Below are 22,009 nucleotides of genomic sequence, written 5' to 3'. Positions count from 1 at the left end.
TACCGGGTCTGTGGATTTCCTTGAAATAATGTGGGTTCACTAGCTGGAAGAGCTTGAAGAGCAGCGTGATTAGCAGCCTGTCGGAAAGCTAGAAGCTGGAGTAAAGTCACGGAAAAGAATTTCAGATTTTAAAATTTTGTGTCCCCCGAGCAATATCTGCATCTCCAGGCTAAATGTTAGCAAATGCATCTCTTCAGGATGTTCTTTTGCCATGAAATAGGCAAACAGAAATTTCCCTCATTCCTTACATCCCGTCCATAGAAACTGCTGGTGAATCATAAACAAAGTGGGTGGTAAAGGAAAGAAGACAGAAAGAGAAAAGAAGGAAATGTAACAGTCTGCATTGGATCTGTTACCCATGAGTAATAAGGGCAGTTACGGAGAAAAAAATGTTTATCCTTTGCAATTACTAAGTGTACTTTCATCTTGATCACAAAACTTTGGTAATGAGATTATGCCATTTGGCTGTGAAAAACATCATTTTAGCTCTACAGTATCCTCTCCCCGAGGATTTGTGCAAACATTACCTCAAACATCAAACATGCATATTTTAATGAACTGTATTAGTCTGCCTTCTATTAAACCACAGTTCAAAACACCAGTGTTAATGAGTTCTCCCCGTTTCTGATAAAATAAAAATAGCTAGGAAAAAATTTACTTTTTGCTGACAGGGGGGTTGAAATGATTTGTGTTTAACAAGTCAAACAAAGCTAGTCTTATTTTTACATTCATTTTTACTGTACAGCTGGGGGGATGAAGCTCAGTGCTGCCATCAGTGAAGCCTTCCTGATTTTCCGCTGTAGGGACCAGCCAGTTTGCTGTGCTGTGCTGTGCTGTCCCATGTCCGCAGGTCCAACTCTGCCCTGCCACAGCACCCTGCAGAGTGTAAATGGGTTCCAGTGCAACTACTCTGGATTTGCACCCAGGTGTAAACGAGAGCAACACCCAAGCGCTGGAAGGAGCAAGCAGCCGTTCGGGGCGTATTTGCTGGGGTGCAAGGGCAGGGACACCCGCCAGCTCTGCCGGCCTCACCCTCTGCAACGCTCGCTGCATTGGCCAGCAAGCGCCGAGCTGCTCCTTCGTCCCCACAAACAGGCTGCCACAAATCCACGATTTTTACTGCTATCTGCCCTGACTGCTCACAGCGGCTTCCTCCGTTCCTTCCAAACTAGGATGCAGTCCCGGGGGGGAGCTGAGGCATCTCATTTTTGGCAAAGAACCTCATTCCCATGAAAGTAAGCACAGCTTTTACACCACCGTTTAATAACATGGCAACATTCTCATGCATTAGACTCATTTCCTCGCTGCCCTGACTTGAGAAATAAATACTGCCGTAAAGCAAGCTTCTGGAAAGAGAAGCAGTTTCTCAAGCTTGCCTTCTCCTCTGAGACGATGTTTTAAAAAATACTCAAACATACTTTTGTCTGCACTGTTTAGTGTCACTGCAGACTTTGCACCCTTCCGCAGTATACACCAGACAACAGCAACCAGCTTATCTAGAGAGGAAAGATTTCTGAAAAGCAACTTCAGTTTATGTGAGCACGACTGAGGCTGCACGCACGTTCGCTTAGCCTTGGCTGCAACAGAAGTGGGTGTGAAAACGTGAACGGAGACGTACAACAGCGCAGCCATAGGACAGAAGGCAGGGTGTGTGCGTGCAAAGCGTTGTCCTGGTCAAAGCTCATAGCCGAAGTGGAAAGAGCTCACACGGATAAAGATGAACCAAATTGCAACAGTTTAACCTGGACATAAAAAATACCAGGCTGAGGCGGTTACGTAGTCTACGCCAGCTGCCCAGGTCTGAATTTCTTTACCTGTGCCAGAACAGGATGGTTTGAGACCAAACTCACGATGCTCGCTGTTGGGTGCTTAAAGGCCAGGACTGTACTCACAGCCTGGCCCCGCAGCCGAGCTCGTGCCTGCCCGTACGCCACCCTGCCCGGGGATCCACCTCATCCCCCTTCAGCTCTCCGCAGCCGGGTGAGCCGTGGCATCGTGGCCCCCCATCATGGCCTCCTCCGCCACCGCCCATCACGCCACCGCTCTGGGGCGGCTCCTGGGGACGGTCATGCCTTCCCCGGAGCTCTCTGTCTCTCTCCGTTGGCTGCTGAGGTAATGGGGATTATGAGCGTAAGTGGGAAGCATCATTTTTAGGTAAGTATAGTCCAGTGAGACAGCGGTGAACCTGAATGATTAGTAATTAAAATTCTTCCTCCAGGCCTTTTATATCTTATTCCCTGAAAGGCAGGAAATGCCAAAAGAGACCTTCACTTGTGGAGATGAAAAAGCACTGCATTAAGGTTCCTACAGCACCAGACCTTTCTGTCACCATTACAGTGTCTTAACAATTTTTAGTGATTTTTATATGTATGGCATATAAAATTAACAAACATAATTTATTACCCTCTCACACTGTAGCTGAATGTTTTACACAGAGGACCTATTCATCACTCTCCAACTAGTGCAAACAAACAGGGTTCCACAGTGTTGATTGATGGATATATTGGGTTTCTTTACTGCTGCTGCTGCTCATACTGCTCTTGAATTAATAACTCGGAGCTTACTTTGCACATTGTTGTCTCTTTTTTTAAAGAGCATTTGGAACACCTAAAGCCTGATTCTTATTAACACTAAGTCCCTGTTACACCAAAGAGGCCTGAATATGTAATTAAATTTTTCTCCGATCAAAGGCTCCTTTCTATGGTCATAATGATATAAAGGGGATCTCAGCCTGAATAAGAATCAGACCCAAAATCTTTGCTTAGGAACTTGCAATAGCAGGGAGGAGTAAACAAGGATCATTGTCAATATTTACACAAATCACCCTAGTAATCAGGAGAAGTCTCTTGAATGTAATGTGAAAAGCAGGCATTAGTATTGTGGGGGCTTTACATACTCTGCTTGAAAGGGATCCTGCAATAATTAGTTTAGAAATCTAATTTCCTTCATTTTTTGCAAAAACTTTTGCAAGTGAGCAAGTCTAGTACTTTAACACTCTTGCTCTTGGCTTCTCCATGAAATGCCATTCCAGTATGGATCAGTTATAAATGGCTGAAAATCATCATTTCCCTTCCATTGCTTGTGTTCTTCAGGACATTTCTGCCACCCTGTGAAAGCAGCCATCAAACTTGCCTTGGAGGCAGCAACAGGAGGAGCAGGTACGCCAGTAGAAACTGCTGGGGGATGCAAAGCTCTCCTAACGCTGCCATCTTAAAAAAACCCTTTCCAAGAGGCATGGCTCACGATCGCATCGCTGTGCCTGCTCTCACAGCTGAAAAGCAAACAGTAGACCCAGTTTCACAAGCCCTGGGGCTACTGGGCCAAAATGGCCAGGGCAGCTGGCAAAAATCCTGCTGCAATGAGGGGCTGGTAGGTTAGGTGATCCTGAACTTCACTGGGGAAGACACGGCTAAGCTGAACTCCCCCCAAACCAGGCACCATTTCTGGCATTCTTTGTCTTAATAACCTTTTCTGCTATGAAAAAGCAGTGTTATTTCTGTGGCTCCAAACACAACTGTGTGTTACTGTGGTCACCTTCGCAGTGGCCAAGAGGAGATGTTCACAGATGGACTATAGGAACAGAGCCACTATATGCTGGGACTGCCTCCAATATCTCTTCCGGCTTCTGCCATTTAGGGATTTTCTGAGTGCAACTTTGCCGCTACATCATAGTGTTTGACTGCCCTTGGCAAATATTTCTTCTGAATTTGCTCAACCCCTATTCTGAATCCATGCTTACTTTCGGTACCCACAGTGTTGTGCAGCAAAGATGTCCACAAAAAGTGTTCCCTGGTGCTAGGCATAAGACACCTTCGTCTTGCTTGTTTTGCGGCCTGATAATTTCATTAGGTACCTGCAACTGTCCTGCTAGGAGAAACAGTGATTAATTCTTCCCTGTTCGTCTTCCCCGTGTCACTCATGATCTCTATCTATATCTCCTCTCTCATATCTTCTCGTCGTCTGAAAAGTCTCAGATTAATTATAAGGAAGCTGCTTCTTCTCTTCCATACGTTGCCTGAGATGGATGTGCAGATTGCAGGTGGTGTTTGGGATGCAAACACCTAGGGGTACAGTGACATTATCCCGTATGTATATGTGTATATATATATATACACGTGTGTGTGTGTGTGTGTGTGTGTGCGCTCCCCACTTCCACCACTGTGACTCCTACCGTTCACTTTGCCGTTTCGAGCAAACTTGGTGAGGGTATTTCAGGTGAGTGCAGACTTCATTTCCTTCTCATTCACTGCAGGCCTTGCCCTGTGTTTCTCACAGGACCTCAGTAACACTCAGAACTGATGGACAAGAACGGAGACTTGAGCCTGAATGGGGAACAAAACCCTGCTTTTCCCAATCTTTGAGAGCATTGTTTTGAAACTTAAAATATTTAAATGTACCTTTTTTTTTTTTACTGTCCTTTATGTAACATAGCAATTATGAACAATATTTTGATTACCATTTCAATAAGGACAGAGTTGCCCTCCGCATTGTCATACATGAAAATGTATTTGCCTTTTGTGTAAACGGACGTATACAAAGTAGTTGAGATGCAAATTCAGAAGCCTTGGTGTGAAATCAATTTCTCCTGTGACCTATATTTGAAAGTGTAGATCTTTCTTACCTTTGCATCTATTTGCTATTTTGTGAAGTGTAAAGATGCTGCTCTAGCGTACATGAGCTCATTTTGATCACACACGATTATCGACACATACAGCCTCCCTCAGCATGGAATGTAAACCTCTGAATTTTTAAACTGGTTTAAGCTATATATATTTAAATATTAATGAAAGGAAATTCTGACTGCTTTGGTTGCTGAAACCTCTAAATCTTTAAAAGGAAGTTTTCTGAAAATACTCATTGACGTTTGTAGAAATCTTTGGCTATCTGAATTTTTGATGGGAGAATGCTTGGTCAAAAAATTTTATTTTGAAAAATTTATAAAAACTGCAAAGTTTATGCTAATTCTGAATTCAACCCGATTTTGGAGACTAAAATTAAAGCCGTATGTAGGCACCTAAATAGATGGCCTGTTTTCACAAGTACTAATCTACTTCATCTCTCCTTGACTCAGTCACTTTGTACCAAGACACCTATTTAGATGCACCACATGTATTTCTAATGCTTTAACTTCACCAGCTGTGTTAGAAAAAAAGTGTTGATCTCACCATCTCAATTTTTAACCTTTACAGAACAGTTAATAGTTACTCTCTTCACAGAAGCTTTATGGATGAATTAGTGTGTAGAAAACAATTAGCAAATATTACATAATTTCATTACTTCTGCTATCACTACTATCTCAGCATTCCTACTGATATTTGTGCATGAACTTAATTTGTTTTAGTTTTTGCTTGTAGCATTTGCGTGGCTAAAATAACACAAAATCTGGGCATTCTACATCTTTTTTTTTTTCACTAACATTTATAGCATAATTCCAGCTCCTGCATTGTTTTGTTGCCACAAAAAGACCAGAGATGTAAGAAAAATTTGGCAAAAACATGATAAAGACTATCCCCAATATTTACCCTGGAGGACGCAAGAGACCAAGAGGCACCTTGAAAATGTTGTTCAAGAGGACACGGGGCAGCATCCATTCACTTGCTTCTTGCCCTGAGAGTAACGTACTATGTTGTCCAGATCCATAGGGTCAAATGCAAATATCAAGACAAAGTTATCTAATTAGTAGCCTCACAATTGCCTCTGGGTTTTGTATGTTGTTTTTGTCAGGCTTGGTTTTGCATAGTAGTCTCCTCTGTTTGAAAGACTATAATGAAGGTGATTAAAATGATTCATTAACATTGTGCCTATTTGAGCAAACAGTCCAAACATTTCTACACTCCCTGGTATCAAGCACAGTGATCTTCACACAAATGTCCAAAGGTCTTTTAGCCTTTTTAATTTTTTCCACAGCTTGACTTTAATTAATGATTCATATGCAAAATTATATACAATTAGTGTACCAACTGACTAGCTTTCGATTTGCTTTGGATTCTTTAGGAGGAAAATATCCTCAGAGCTCATAACAACAGTAGACCATATATTTAAATGAATGCTACAATTAAATGTCTGTAAGTCTATCTGGTGTCCCTAGCCATGTCATCCACTCCACTTTGCTTAGTAGTGGCTGACACAGCTCCCCACTTGGTTCCTTCAAAGAAAGGGCCACATGAGGTGACAGCCAGAGGACTATATTGTGTCTTTGCTTTGAAAACAGAGGAATAGAAAGGGATCTCATTTTAAAACCAAGTGCCTTGCTATCACATATCATCTAACATTTATTGTAAATTTTATCTTACAAGCAGTTAGGTTTTTGCCCACCAGCACTCTCCTCGGGAAAGCCAAACAATTTCTCCAATTGCTGGGAATGTGCTGCTAATTTCCAGCCTAAATTTACTTATGGCCAATTTCAAAGGTGGTTACTAGGCACACCAGTTGGAAAACTTGTCAGAAGAAAAACAGGAGTGGGTATGTTAAAGCTATATGGTTTTGCACTGACATTCTCTAGATCTGCATAAATAATTTGGCTATGGACACATAAGTCCTACTCTGCAGCTTTAAAAAGCTCAGGCTTAATAGGGAGATGAATGATTGTACCTCCACAAACCAAATTTCATTAGTATTTTCAGGCTGTGAGTCCAACGCTCCAGAAACCATTTCAGGCAGGATTAAAAATCTGAAGAGATTTTTTTTTAATGCAGCGTATATATGGCTATGGAAAACCCTTCTGAAGAACTGCTCCAATGCTTCCTGGGGCCCCGGAGCCTGGCCCACAGAGAAGTGCTGCTTCTGAAAAAGGCTGCCCTGGTAGCACTTTGAATATGAAACAAGATTTTGACAACACAGTTGTACTTAGCCCATGAAGTAGATTTCATGCTTACCAAAGAGACCTGTAATTTGTGGATGGAGAGTTATTTACTTCTTTTAAAAATAAAACTCAGCAGTGAAAACACTACATGAAGAAGAGAAGATGCCAAAATCACGGACTGGCACGTGTGGGTCTCCTGCATCAGTGTGATGGATACTGCTGCTTTCTTGCTGTGTTAAGCAGCCCATGTAGCTGTGAGATGTTTCTCCATGGTGTTTCAGCTCCCCAGAGTCGGTGCTGAAGAGGAACCAGGGCTGAGAAGGGACAGTTGTTGGGATGGAAGTACGAAAGGAGGGCTGTGGGATTAAAAGCAATGATAGGGCTGAGAGGAAGACAGCAAAGGAAGACTTTGCACCCTCCTTATGTCATAAGTCTGGCACTGCACAACAGGCCAAAATGGAAGAGGAATTTGGCTTTCAAGTACCTTTGGCTTTTTTTAGGAAACCCTAGCCAAAGACAAGAAAGCCGGTCTGTATGCTATTGGTAGGAATATGTTAGTGAAACAAGTGAGTTGGTCATACAAACGACCTGTTCAACAAAAAGCGAACAAAGTGGAGAAAGTCAGGTAAAGTACAACAGCTATGACTGGAAATGAGACAACTAATTTGGTTTGTATTTGCTCTGGTTCAGTCGATGCAGCAGATAAACAGTTAACGCAGCCACTAAAGAACAAATGCAACAATCGAAAACCAACAGGAAAAGGCCATCGCTTGCCATAATGTGAGCAAAACTACTGCACTGAACATCCTCCCTGCTGGGAAGCGGCAACACCAGATAAAAGCAAGAGGAAAAAAGTATTTTGGAAAAAAATCCTCCCTGCCCCAAACCTGTTTCTTCCTGCTGGAAATTTTTGAAGTCCAGTTGTTACTGTTTAGCCAGGTTTGTTCACAGGAAAAACAGAGGATGATGGAGCTGAAGAAAGGCTCAATTCTCAGCCCGTGAAATGCTCATAAGACCCACTTTAGAGCTTGTGGATCCCATGCGTAACAAGGCCCATGGACTCTGCTATGGGGCGAAAACGCTGGGGAGAGAGAGAGAGGCAGGTTCATGCTACAGAAAGGGTTAAAAGTGGTCAGTTCATCACTCTTCTGTGTGGTGCCTTGGAAGTTTTCACAATACCAGATGTGCGAAAAAAAAGAAGAAAGAAAGAAAAGCGAACACTAGTAGACATCCTGGTGCCCTGGAAGCAGTTAAATTAACACCCAGCAGGGACAAATTTGCAGCTTTGGGAACAAGCTTAAAGTTAGTCTGTTTTCATTCCTGGAGCGAATTTGCAAGTGTATGACAGTGAAGTATAGCCTGGGAAGGAGCAGGCGGCTTTGGATTAAGGATGGATAGCCAGAACTCACTCCCACCCTCCCTCCTCCCACTGTGTTTTGCACTTAGGCTGTGAAGCTCCCAATAGTTCTGCTAATCCCTATGTCTTCCCATGTCTTTTACCAGTTCCAGTAGGAAAAAAAGGGCATTCATTTCTTTTTTTTTCCATTCTAGCTGAAACCAGACAAGACTGGAGTCACCCCAGCAAAGCCTGCTTTAGCTGGGATTGCAGCTTACAGTCATTCGGAGAAATCTAGTTCTCCAATGGATAAAGTTGGATGCTCTTCTAACCAGAACCAAAGCACTAAATCCTTTAGTCATTCATCACTCACTTGAAGCCAGGCTGTGGCCCAGCTTGCAACCACTGCAAATTATAGAAAGGACTGGAAAAAGAAAAGACTATGAGAGTACATCTAACCCATCTTCACAGAATTATGGAAAGCCGTCAGAGTCTCTCCCTCTTACAGGTGACAGAACAAACTGGCTGCACAGAAATACCATCTTCATTGTCACACCTTGGTCGTTGCAAGTATTTTGGTATCAGTCAATCAGGGGGAACTTTTCAAACAAGGGGGACTACAAAACTTCTTATGAAGGCCTAAGAGGGCCATTCAATCTCCATCTTTCTTCCTCATGTGCATCTTTTGTCAGGCAGGAATAAACTACATGTTGGTATTCAATGGCTACACTTGCAGCTGGGGATGGTAGAAGAGTGTCGTGGTTTAACCCCAGCCAGCAACAGCCCCACACAGCCGCTCGCTCACTCCCCCCCGGTGGGAGCGGGGAGAGAACTAGAAGAGCAAAAGTGAGAAAACTCGTGGGTTGAGACAAAGACAGTTCAACAAGCAAAACAAGGAATTCATTCACTACTTCCCATGGGCAGGCAGGTGTTCAGCCATCTCCAGGAAAGCAGGGGTCCATCATGCGTAATGGTTACTTGGGAAGACAAACACCATCACTCCCAATGCCCCCCCCTTCCTTCTTCTTCCCCAGCTTTATATGCTGAGCATGACGCCATATGGTATGGAATAGCCCTTGGGCCAGTTGGGGTCAGCTGTCCTGGCTGTGCCCCCTCCCAGCTTCTTGTGCACCTGGCAGAGCAGGGGAAGCTGAAAAGTCCTTGACTAGTGTAAGCACTACTTAGCAACATTATTCTCATACTAAAATCCAAAACGCAGCACTATACCAGCTACTGGGAGGAAAATTAACTCCGTCCCAGCTGAAACCAGGATAAAGAGCTGTAGGGTTCCCTGAAGGAAGAAAACCAGAGAACGGGATGTATTCATTTTTTTCCAGTGGGACAAGTATGCTGCTTATTCTATCTCCCTGACTGATGGAGACTGGCAGGATAAATAGCACGGACTGAAATATGTAGTGTGTCCTTTCAGCTGGCAATTTTAAGTGCTCTGAGTGAGGCAGGTCTGGAAAGTTACATTTCGTGCCTTGTCCTGAGGACATCCTGCAGACACTTTGGGAACTACTGGACAACGAGCCCCTTATGCCCCTTCACTTATTCCTGGCACACGATACAGAAACAGTTAGTTTTCAAGTGTTATCAGTCTTCCACTTTCCCCTTTGCAAGGACCATAGGTGCTTGTCCCCTGTGCATCAGTAGCTCCTGTTATGCCCCATTTCCTCCCACACTATTCCCCAGCCTCGGATCCCCCACTCCCTGCTGCCTGTACCCAAACTCACTCTCATCTGCCTCCTCCTGAGCTCCCACTCCTCCTCTCTCATTCCCCCTCACCCAAACCCAATTTTCACTCTCTATTACAGTCTTCCAGGCTTCTTCCTACCCTTGGACCCTCACCCTTCCTGCACCTCACCCTCCTTCAACACCTCCTCTCCCAGTCTCTGTCTGCCCCATCACATCTTTCCTACTCTGGATCTGGTCCCACCTGACTTTTTCTTTCCCTTGCACAAAACTTTCTGCTCCCTGACTCTCTGCTACCTTCGGCTCCTGCCCTTCCACACCCAGACTCCCTCTTGCAGTCAGTTGTCCACCTTCCACTCCCTCTCTGGCCACCCCTGTAGCTGAGGTTCCCCAGCACCAGCCACCTGAGTCGAGTTTATCAACTCTTGCTGCTGCTGGCAGGAGCAACCCCATCTCCACTTCTTGCCTCCAGCTACGTGCTCCTGCCGCTTCCCTTGTGCCAGTGTTGGCTTTGTCTGACCCCACAAGCTGGAGAAAGTCACTAAAAGAGCAGAAAACCAACACAGAGAGAAAAAGGATAGTTTTCTGCCAGTTTTGTGAGAGCTCAGACAAGTGCCAGAGCTGGTGCCAGAGGAAGGATTGGACACAGGGCTGGCGTGGGGGAGGACTCCTTGCCCCTTTCTGAAGCTCCTAGCCTTTAGATCAGCTCTGCCATCCTGTGAAACCTCACCTAAGAGTGTCCAAAGCCCCTTGTCCTCCCCTTCCTTTGACATACTGGCACGCAATTCAACGCACTGTAGTTTCAGTCTGCGTGTGTCTTGCAGGCAGAGCAGCACAGCTGGGCTCATGGACACTGAAAGTCTTCTGCAGTGAAGTTATGCCCCACATATGTGTCTGGCTTAGGTACTCTGAGCTGCGCCTTCCTCACTGGTTACATAGGAAGCTTAGGGGGTTCACATTAAATACAGATAACTGGTATGATGGAGAGGGATAAATATCCCTCCTTTCACCTGATTTCCACATTTTCTACTGATTCACAATATGATGTAGACCTCACATAAATCCTCACCTCTTCCTATGAAATTGGAGAATCATTCAGCTCTCATGTTTCCACAGCTATGTCAAGGCTAAGTATTACTATTAAAAGACTCTATGAGAGGCGCTTGGCTTTTCAGATGGACCAACTGCTTCAGGCACTCAGCCCCCCTCCAAATTCCACCTGGGGCTTGACAAAACAAGCCCCGTTGACAAAACAAGAGCCTCGTCAGAGGGGACAGAGAAGTGAGGACCATTTTTGAAGAGATGACACGAACTCAGCACAGTTGGCCTGTTCAACATGGTGTGAGGCTGCCCTCAAGACCCCACTCCTTCCCCACGCACAAGGTGGCAAGCAGAATCTCAGGCATAGCCAGGGCATGTCCACCCATGCATGGGTGTCTCAAAGGCCCCTTGGAGAGTTGGCAAACCTCTGGGTGCATCTCGATGAGCTGTTTAGCATCAATCTATAGGTACAAAGGGAAAAAGAAGCATCAAACACTGTTGTAACTACTCCAGAGGTCTCCTCTGGGGGACTGCGCAGGCTGTGAAGGCTGAGAGCTGTGGATGCTGGGTCTATAGAGAAGGCTCTCAGACCAAGGGGCAAGGGGCAGTCAGGTCAAGATGAGCAGATGCGGGTTGATAGGTTCAGGCACTATCCTGGGATGCAAGGACAGTGTCTCTGAGACTGACACTGGGTCTGGTTCTACTCCAGACTCTGTCAGAGGATCCCTCTGCAATGGTAAATGTGTCCTTATCCAACAATTCCAGTGGATTTATTGAGATGGCTTTGAATGAGATCTTCCTTCTCTCTTTCCCAAAATATATAATAATATATAAAATACACAGTAACATTTCCTTCCTCTCAAGGTTTGGCTGGCTTGCTTATTTAGATTATAAATTCTTCAGGGCAAAAGCTGTCTCTTACACTGTGTGTGTACATTACCAGAAACAGGCATGCAGCAAATGAAGCAGGCAGATGGTTCTGGAATAGTTCTGTTGGAGCATCTGGCTGATTTTCTGGATCAGCATCACATACAAATGGTAAATTCACCCGTGAAAACTCACATTAAAGGAACATTACTAGGTCTGTTGCTGTCTTAATGACAGTCATCTGTGGCCTGGGGCAGGTCTCCACCATAAAAACACCAGCAGTAAAAGTAATATTTGCCATTAAAATATTCCTTCATTTTGAACCCCTAGAGAGAGAAATTACTGGGACTTGCTCTTGAGGACTTCAGGGAATTAAAATAATAGGAAGACTCTAGGGAGAAAAATGGGAGCTGGGGCTTGTTAAAATTTTTTTGTTCTTTGACTTCTTGAGGTATTCATAAATTGCCTACAAACAAGCAAAAACTTACAGGAAAGGGTTTTTCACCATGCCAGCTCTAAATGGCTGTGGAATTATATTGTTTTTCCAGGCTGCCTTTCCAAAATCCCTGCAGGAAGTTGACTCAGGGCTTGACTCTGGCCTCAGATGCACACACAGCAATAGCAGAAATCCTCACTTCAACCAGGTAAGAAGCCCTCACAGATATCCCAGCTTTATTGATGGGATCACAGGTCAAGACAGACTAACTTGCTTAGCAGCAGAGAACCAGACCTGAAACGTCCCCGGCCCCTTGCCTCCCGCTCAGCATTGCGTCTTCACAGTTCCTTATGCCAGTCTTGTCCCGTTATACCTCCTTTCCAGTTAATCTAATAAGCACAAACTCATGTCCTGTCTTTGGAGATGGTTCCCTACTTTACCCCACCACCCCAGGTGTGGCCTGTAAACTGTAATCTCAGCCACCAGCACTGTGGATCTTCTCACCTGCCCTTTCTTCCTTGCAGCCCCCATCATCTTCTCTTATGTGCACACCAGGTACCTTGGCTGTCCCTCTGCTTCCCTACCCTAGCCCATGTCTTCCAGGTGGCAGTGGAGTAAAATCAGAGGCCTGAAGCAGCTAGCACCCTCACTGTGCCTCCTGTCTCCAACAGCATTATTTTTCCCCATGGCCAAAACAACTGACTGGCTCATGAAGTGCCTCCTAGATCACCTCATCTCTAGACACGCAGGTGGGTAGAAGCTGATATCCTTCAAATTCCTTCTGTAAAACTCATCTTTTATTTGATTCTTACAGAAGTCAGATCAACATTGTTCCTTTGAGATAGGGGCCATTTTTAATCTGAGTTTATACAGTTCTTCACAGAATGACATTTTGCCCTATCAGTGGACCTCCCAGGCACCTTCACAATGCTAGTAAATAATAAATAAGACTTCAAATGTGCTGACATTAGCAAAGAACTCATCCAGGCAAGTGCAATGATGTTTTTTATTGGTATCTTCATGCAACTACCTTCAAAAAGCAGTCCAAGTGAGACAACAAGGGACTACCTCAGCTACGTCCCAAATCCCCAAATCCAGAAGCATTTCACCTAGGTGGCTAATATTCTACTATTCTACCAGTGTAAATACTTTATGCAAAGAGTTCAAGAAACCTTATGGTACTGGCAGTGCCTCTGAGCCTTTGAATTACAATGTCCTCAGGGACTGACCATCCACAGTGTGATTGTCTATATATTTCAATCAGCAAGCTGAGCATGAATGATATAAGGCACTACCAAGACAACTGTCCACCATGATAATACAGGAACCTATGACATCTTCTCTCTGCTTTCATGTTCATAAATCAGCTATGACTCTGCAATCGATGGTGGTTTTTGGGACATACTCGAGTTTTTATCCAGAATATTTAATTCAGAAGCCCTTGCATGAAGGAATGCAACCAAAATGGAGTTATCAAGAAAAGCTGTCATCCAAATATGACTTTTATAGCAAGCATTGAAAGAAAGGTCACATTGTTATTTTCTTACACTATGGAACAGTTTTTATTATTGCAGATTCCAAAAGCCTGGAATCGTTGTTATTTACGATCTAAGTCAAATTTAAGTCCTGGTTTGTACCAATTACCCCAAGTCACTCTAGGTTTTCTCTCTTCATTTCACAAATATTTGCAAAATAGTTCCTTCACATTTGAAAACAGAGAGGTTGCCTGACCAAAATGTGCTCTTCTTTTCTTCTTTAGTGGTAAACACAAAGGTCTAGAAAAATATTGTTTTGATATGAATCATCCAAAGAAGCCACATTTTCTTTGAGAAATTTAGGAGGCTAAATTAGAGGTGTAAGTTATCGCTCAGCAGTGAACGATAACAAGAGTTTTTCTCTCTGCACTTTCAAAAAAGCCATTAGATCTTTTGCTCCTGGTGCTTCCTCCTCACATAGCACTCTAACAATCTGACAGTTTAACATACACTTCTTATTAAATCTGTATGGTGCCCATGCTTTAAAAAAAAAGGTAGAAGGCCATATCCTGCTGCTTACTACGCTGCTGTAAGTCCAATTATGCTCTCCTGAAAAGAAATGAAATTACCCTGGGTTTACACTGGAGAAAAAGAGAGGGGAATCGGTCTCAGCACCTCTGCAGAGCTGCCAGGTTAGTTGAAATACCACCTCTATCCCTTGGAGATATTTAAGAGTAATGCATATATATCAGTGAAGCACGGATTTTCTGGGCATTTGGAGGGCTGGTGTAATGGAGGGGGCCTGCAAGGGGGGGTCACCTCCGCACCTGGAGCTCCTCTGAGCGCAAGCTCCTCACTGGTGGCACATCCCTTGGTGCAGTGCTGCTCCGTGGCCGCTCTCCAGCCAGATGCAGCCATGCTGTGTCCCTGGGTCATTGAGAGGCACCTGAGAGGCCATTGGCCACACACTGCAAAATACAGAGCCCTGCAGTGGGAAAGCATGAGGCAAGAGGCACGTATGGGACACCCATGCTTGGAGGAGGTACTGGAGAAGGGATTGCTTGGTATTCAGTAGAAAGGGAGACTGGTTGCATTTAAAAGGAGCCTGTTAAGACCTGGTGAAGAAAATGATCCAATTAGGGCAAGTAAGGGCAAAAAAAGCCCCAAACTGCAACTAATCACACCACATTCCTAGGTTCTTGGAAAAAAAAAAGAAGAAAGAAAAAAAGGAGAGGATGATCCCATCCTCAAAGTGAACAAGGACTAACGAGGCCCTGAGCTCTGCACAAGGAAACTCTGTTGTGGTTTGTAACTAGATAGACAACGCTGACGCTTCCAGAGCCTTACAAATAAGGACCACTGGTTGTTTGTGTAAAGCGGGGGCTGAAGCTCTCATGATCCCTTGTGTTATCCTTGCCCTCAAAGCCGAGACTAAATAGGGCACATGCCCACATGTAGCAGATAGAGTGGCCTTGCTCCATTAGGGTTCCTATTCTCATAAGCTCAGCCTTCTTTTCTCCCCTCCCTCAAGTGAATGAAGTTGAATAAAAAAATTTGGAGAACAAGTCAGCTTGAAACCTTTGAGTTTAATTTGGCTTTAGGTCAAAACCAGAAGGGGATGAATAATATTTTATTTAGTAGATACCGGCTTTTGGGGGTTTTTAATTGTTTTTTTTTTACTTCTTCACAGAAGACTAATGGATCTTATTGAACAAGTCTTATGGCTAATCAAAAACTTTGAAAATATGTGTGGTATTTCTTAGACTAGTTAACAACGTCAAGTTTTTTGTTCAAAAACCTTAAGTCTTACTTCAGAAGCATCTCTCACTGACTGGACTACATTTCTTCACAAGGGGAAAGTTAGACTTCAAACTTTTACCCAAGCCCAGTTCCAGATTTTTCCCCACGTAAGCCCAGGTTCTGTATAAGGATTGCAAACCTGATTAAACCTGTGCAGAATTTGGAGCTTCTAATTATTCCCTAAACAAAGAGAGTGTTGAATTTCTAAGATTTTTTCATGACTGTGCATATGTTTCATCCTGATAGACAATGAAAAGGTGAATCTTTCCCACAACAATGGAGAATAAAACAGAGAAGCAAACAAAACCTTCATTCAGATCAACCTTCCAGGAAACCAAGAAGATTTCCATCATTTTTATGACTTTTCCCTAGAGGCAAAAGACATCTAATTAGCAAATCCCACTACAAGTTCGCTCCGATTTGACACAAAGTGAATGTGACAAGCAGAGAAATTATAAGCTTTACATTTCCAGTTAGCAAGCTTGGGCTGATAAAGTCAAGTTCAAATGCTTTTTTGGGATCTTAAAACTTGGGGAGTAAAAATCCAGAGGGTGAGCTGGTTCAGCTAAAAATGTGAATTTACAGTGTTCCAGTCAGTGTTACCTGATGGCAATGTCACAGCAGCCCTTTATGAATGTGCACTCACTTTTCCAGCTACAAAGCACTCCAGCCAGTACTGAGATGGTCCTTATAGTCCACAATTATAATGATCTGAGGAGGAGTTGAATGATACCAAGCAGAATCAAACCTTGATTCCTCATGAAGAAATAGGGCATGAGTAAAATAAATAATAATCATTAAGTTAATTAGTAAATGCTGGTAATTAATAATGCAATACTGTTAATGATGTGTAGGAATCCTCAGAGGTGGGAGATGATCCTCCAGGAAAGAAGACCATGCAGCCTAAATGAGGGGAAGTCTCCATTGCTAAAATCAGCAGGAGTTGACCCACGAGGTTGCTTTGACCTTTGTTGTCTTTATTGGAATATAATGTTAGGGGTGTCTCCTCCCACTCTGATTTAATAATCAGACTGGACCTATGAGGACAAGCAGGCCTGACCAAGGGGTTGGTGGGCTCTTGCAGCTGCATAGGCAGGCCCTAAAGGAGTTCACAGAACTCATAAATATTGCCAGGTGAACAGTTATGTTCAAACCAATCCAAAATCCTGCTATTTATGGATCACCTGCATTTCTAAGTATCATTCCAGCAGCTACAGAATACTCTACTGAGAGAGACTACCTGATTTCCTGAATTTCAGCAGAACTTTGGAACAACTGGTAAGGATCTCTAAAAAAGTCCAGTTACCTCTCTAGAGCATAGAAACAACATCATTCTTGCTGCAAAAGCCCCGTAATCTGTGTCTACAAAGCTTCTAAGCTTCTCAGCTGTGCTGCGGATCGGGTAGCCACGTCCTGCAGACAAAACTGTGGAAAGTGGTCAGATGACAAGAAACTTTGGAAAACTACTTGCAGAAGTCTGTGTTGATAGGCAAAACTCCTTCCTTGGTGTAATATCTAAAGTTTGGCACTCAGCAAAGTTCATTTAGGGAAAGTTTCCTAAGCCAAAAGATCTTGTGGCTGCACAGGTGAGAGATCCCACAACACTCATGATAAATCTTTCAAGTACTGCTATGGCCATGTTGCCAAGTACCATCTTGTTGGCTTGCCTCCCTGAGCAGCAGCCCAAGAGGACACAGAGCAAGGAGCTAACATTGCCTCAAGCAGAGTTGCTCTCAGTGTTTTTCTTCCTTTCCAGAATGTGACCTTGCATATTTTTTTCAGAAAAATAGTAGTGTTTGCAGAAGTCCTGCCTGTCTCCCCTGTGCTGACAGATTGCTGGAAGCTTCATCATGGCTGAATGAAAGAACTGTTAAAATTCATCTCCCTGCCAGTCTATTAAGAGAATGGGGAAATGCGTCTAAGAAGAGAGCACACAGTGGCCCAAGAAGGAGAGGAACAGCCAGCAGAGACCTCCTGTGAAACAGCAAAGCTGTAGCTGTGCTTGCTTCCTGCCAACGCTCATTCTCCAGCATCTTCCAACAAAGCAACATCTCCCCACCCAAAGCTGCCTAAATGTTTCACCTCATACCTCTTGCTAAGGGATTCTCTGTTGGAGAAAGTCATGGCTGGTTGGTCAGGGAGTTTAAAAGAGTTAAAAGGCGAAAGGTTTCCATGCATACAACTATACCTACTTTGCTTTTTTTTAAAAACATCAGACTGTTCACCCAAACAGTTTGGCCAAGAAACTCCAGTTCTGAATGATTCATTCACAATGCTGCTTCTCTGGGACTTTATGGAAGACTTAGGCTTTCACTTTTCAGTAGTTTTTTATAGCTGTTTTTCACATGTAAGAAATCCACAGATGATCTCCACACCTATATTGCCATTGCATACCCTCAAATGTGTTGAACTACATTTGCCCCACCAAAACTCCCCAGAGTGGCTTAAATGTCCCAAAATATAATATATGTTTTACTTGTTTTGCACCTGGTTTCCAGTTTATGAGCTACAATGAGGTGACATATTCAAACTTCGATTGGCAGGTCTGAAACTTGGGATCCTGGTGCACAGTGACTTGACATAGCATAGCTGAGCTACAGTAATCAATCGTGTCAGAGCACTGTCTCATGATAACGCTGTGGGAGCTGGCCATGTGGTATATAATTGTAGACATATCTGTGGCAACCTTCACCTTCATATCTAAGCACGTGTTTTATCCACAGAATATTCCCAGAAGTGTGATGGGTGTTTATAAAGCTCACAGATAAGTCTTAGTTTTCCTTTGCCAAACAGATAACAAATATGCAAACAGTATTTTTGCAATGTCAGTCAAAAGATATCTAAAACCAGAATTTCCTAACCCTGCCTCCCTGAGGAAAATGATGGCATAAAAATTAACATTGTAAAATACATTATCTAAGATAGCATAGGAATTCATTAAAATTTTGCCATTCAAAAGAGCTTAAAGTTTTGTAAGCTAGAAAACTTAGATAAGGGTCCAAAATAAGCTTGCATCTGCCCTACTATCTCACCTTTCTGACAAGTATCTACATAATATATATCAGTGGCATATTCACTCCATTGTGTTAAGAAAAAAGCGTTATGAGCATGTCTTTCTTGAAAATCTTATAAATGTGCATCCCTGATATACCTGAATAGGTGCTAAATGTGCCATCACCAGCTCTGCTGAAGTATGTGCTGAGATGGTCATTATCTGCCTCATTCCTGGAGGAATGAGGCCAGGCTGGAAAAGCGTTTTTACTCCTCAGACCAGAAAGATTCTGTAACAAATAAGGAGGAATTCGCCTTACCTGTCTATGCTGCTGCGAGACTGGATACTGCAAACCTGAGATTTGCTGGCTTTGCTGCATTTTCTGAAGCATCATTTTTTGCTGCATTGCTAGGGGTACATTAGGTGGCCTTTGAAGAGACTGGTTTGGGAGAGGCTGAGCAGGCTGCGGCTGTGGCTGTTGTTGCTGCTGTTGCTGTGGCTGTTGCACAGGGGCTGAACCCTGTGCCTGCTGCGTGTAGTGCAGAAGGGCAGGCTTGTTTTGGGAACCCAAAACTGAAGGCATCTGCTGGTTTGTTTGCTCTGAGTTAAAGTGAAACAAAGGCTTTGTGTTGCCATGATGCTGCTCTAGTGGTGGCTGAGCACTGTTGATAAAGTTTCTGTTGAGGTCCTGAGGCTTCTGTTGCATGATTATGTCCATGGGATTGCTCTGGGGAGTGGTTGGTTTATAAACATAGTTGTTGATCCCTTTCGACTGGTTTCCATTCACTGGTACCCCAAGCATTGCTGAGCTTTGTGGGCTGAACTGCTGCTGGCGAAAAGAAGGGCTGGGGATTTTCTCTTGCACGAAGGGTCCAGGGGAAGGTCCTGATGGAGACAAGGTGGACCAGCTGGCCGTCTGGTTCTGCTGCTGCTGTTGCTGCTGAATCAAGGCATGCTGCTGCCGGTTGGCTGCGATCTGTTTGAGCTGCTGTGCATGAGACACCTCCTGCCAGTTAGGCAATGGCCGACTGGTCGCAGAAGAAACCTGCGATACCTGTGTTTGATTCTGAGGCACCGAAGGGATGGGTGAAGAAGTGGACATGGCAGCGGTAGCCATAGTGAAGGCTGGACCTGTAGAAGAAGGCCTCATCTGTGGGGAGCCCACAGGAGCCTGATTCATGCCTGGTGCATATTCACTCTTTATCACCATCTTATCCATCTGCAGAGATCTCACAGGGCCCCTCTGGCTCTGCTGCCCAAGGTCAATGTTGAATGGCTCATCTTGTTTTATTGTCGCATTTATCATATTCTCTAGCTCGAGATCACTCATTGGTGGCACTGATATGTTAGTCAGTTCATTAAATAGTTCCTGAAGCTCCAGATCCATCATTTGTTCCCACGAGTCTTCCCCATATCTGTTAGGGAACATGTTCTCATGGGACGTCTGGCCATCTAAGTGTTTGCTGCAAGACACTGTTTCTCCTGGTTCTTTCTTTACCTCTTTCAAAGTCATATTAAACATGCCATTCCCACTGGCATGTGTATTGTTTGCTAGGTTGCTGGCCTTTCTTTGTGATCCTTGCCCCACAGACATAGTTCCTGACATTGACTGGCTTTGGCAATTGTTAACATGTTGTCCACCTTGTCCCACTGAGATATTATCACCCACTCTTATCCTCTTAATGTCAAGGAAAGAGCTCTCGGAAACACCATTGGGCCTCTTGTTGTTAACAGGCGACAGATTTACCACCAACTTTCTCTTCAAAGAGCCTTGGAGCTGAAAGAAGCAGAGACAAAAAAAATAATCATTAGATAACACCGAAGAAACAATCTGTAGGATCTTGCTAGAAGGATCTTGCAAGTCAACAGGCAAGTAAGCATTGCTTAGTTTAGAAAGCTACTCTGGGCTTCCTCAGTCAATGAAACTATGCAGAACTGTAGGAAAGTATGTTGTGAGACATCTCCCTGCCACCACCACCCCTGTCCCTGTAGCCACGAGCATTTTTCGAGCGCTGCTTCCTCCTGTTGATTACAGCCCCCTTTCCCCTCTGGGTATGGGTGGAGGGAGGCGGCCAGAGCTGTAGCTGGCAAAGCCTAGGGCATATCTGCCCCAGATTTGCTCCCATCTAATTGTGCCAGACAGATCTAAAGTATTTTTAGATAGCAGAGACTAATGCAGTCATGAAATCTGCCCTTGTGCCTATCCAGTGCTGCAGGATTTCACTCTCATGATTTTGGTATATGATCCAAAAGAACATTTTTGACTGCTGTAGAGTTCAAAGGTCCTAGGAGATATTTTAATGGCACACGTGAGATCCAGGCATCCCAATCTCACATAGGTTTATACTGGCCAGAGATGTGTATAATTAAAGATGTTAGAAGTTAACTTGTTCAAAACTGAAAATGAAGCCACTGGAGCCATGTCAGATTATGCCAGCCAAGGGTCTGGTCCATAACGTACTGCCGGATTATTTTCCAGAGATGTCTATTAATACATTAAGACCTAATTGTTTATGTCCTGAAACATCTGCTACAAAACACACAGTTCATGCAACACTGCTATGAGAACTGTAACTCTATTTCCTTTCCTTGGATATTTAGAGCGATACTTTCAGCTGCTCACAGATGAAAGGCCCTGTGGGCCTACCGAAGGAAAAGAGGTTCACGGCCCTGTCCATCTGATGTACGCTCATCTGCTACAGTTGCACACACAAATTCCCACCCCGCGCACACAAAACAACGGTGTAGTCCCATGAACTGAAAAGTCTGGACTTGGTGCAGATACCCTCAAGTAGAGTGGCTTTGGATTTCAAAAACAGGGTTCATAAAAGAATAGATCACTTTTAAACAAGCACAGCTGTCATATCTTTAGCTCTAACATTAAAGGCGCACACGAAGCACCAGACACGGTGAACACGCACGCACGCACGCACGCAGCCCTCGCTCAGTCGGCACACATGCTATCGCTGTTTCAGCTGTGAGCACGTCAGGAAGCTCCACAGGGAAACATGGCTCATCTTCTGCCTTTCTGCACCTGGGCAGAAGTGCACCGGCCTTAGAGGCAACAGGACAATGTCATCTGACAAATACCTGGGCGTGCCAGTGAGAAAAGGGCGCCTGTACAAACTGTGATACCTTGGGAGCCTGTGATGGGCTGAGGGAACACTAAGAACTCTAATTTTCCAGTTAAGTGAGGAGGGATGATTTATGACATCTTCAAATCACATTCTTTGTATCATGCTGCTTCAGGTACAGAAGTCCATGGACACCTAATACTCTGTTGTGGCCACCGTTCCCCTCAACTTCAGGTTTATCTATAGGTAAGAGCTCTTCCCAGACAACTCCAGGTGTGAACATTTTTATTCTGGTGTGAATACCAGTGAGTTACTTGGGAAGAACTCAACTGACAAATATGTATTTCCTCAGTACTAACCTATCCTTCCATTGCATCAGCAGGTCACCGAGTTTACCTCTTAAAAATAAAGCTTGTAATTTCTCTCTCTGACACCGAAAATCTCATCTCATATCTCAACTTAAGTTTCCAGCATAGCTTCATGTTTTCATT

General features: G+C 44.0%; 1 protein-coding gene across 2 annotated transcripts in view; it reads right to left on the bottom strand.

Moving 5' to 3' along the window:
• The window catches only part of MAML2 (mastermind like transcriptional coactivator 2), a 222,676-nt gene that overhangs the window by 51,166 nt on the left and 149,501 nt on the right, over positions 1 to 22,009 (bottom strand). For both annotated transcript variants that reach the window (XM_072850672.1, XM_072850673.1), the window contains exon 2: positions 18,764 to 20,221. In XM_072850672.1, the coding sequence (XP_072706773.1) occupies positions 18,764 to 20,221 (1,458 nt within the window). The remainder of the gene's footprint in view (positions 1 to 18,763; positions 20,222 to 22,009) is intronic.

Source organism: Ciconia boyciana, chromosome 1 (assembly GCF_034638445.1).
Source record: "Ciconia boyciana chromosome 1, ASM3463844v1, whole genome shotgun sequence".
NCBI classification, from domain to species: domain Eukaryota; kingdom Metazoa; phylum Chordata; class Aves; order Ciconiiformes; family Ciconiidae; genus Ciconia; species Ciconia boyciana.
Note: the sequence above shows the minus strand (reverse complement) of the source record. Positions and strands in the feature narration are given on the sequence as shown.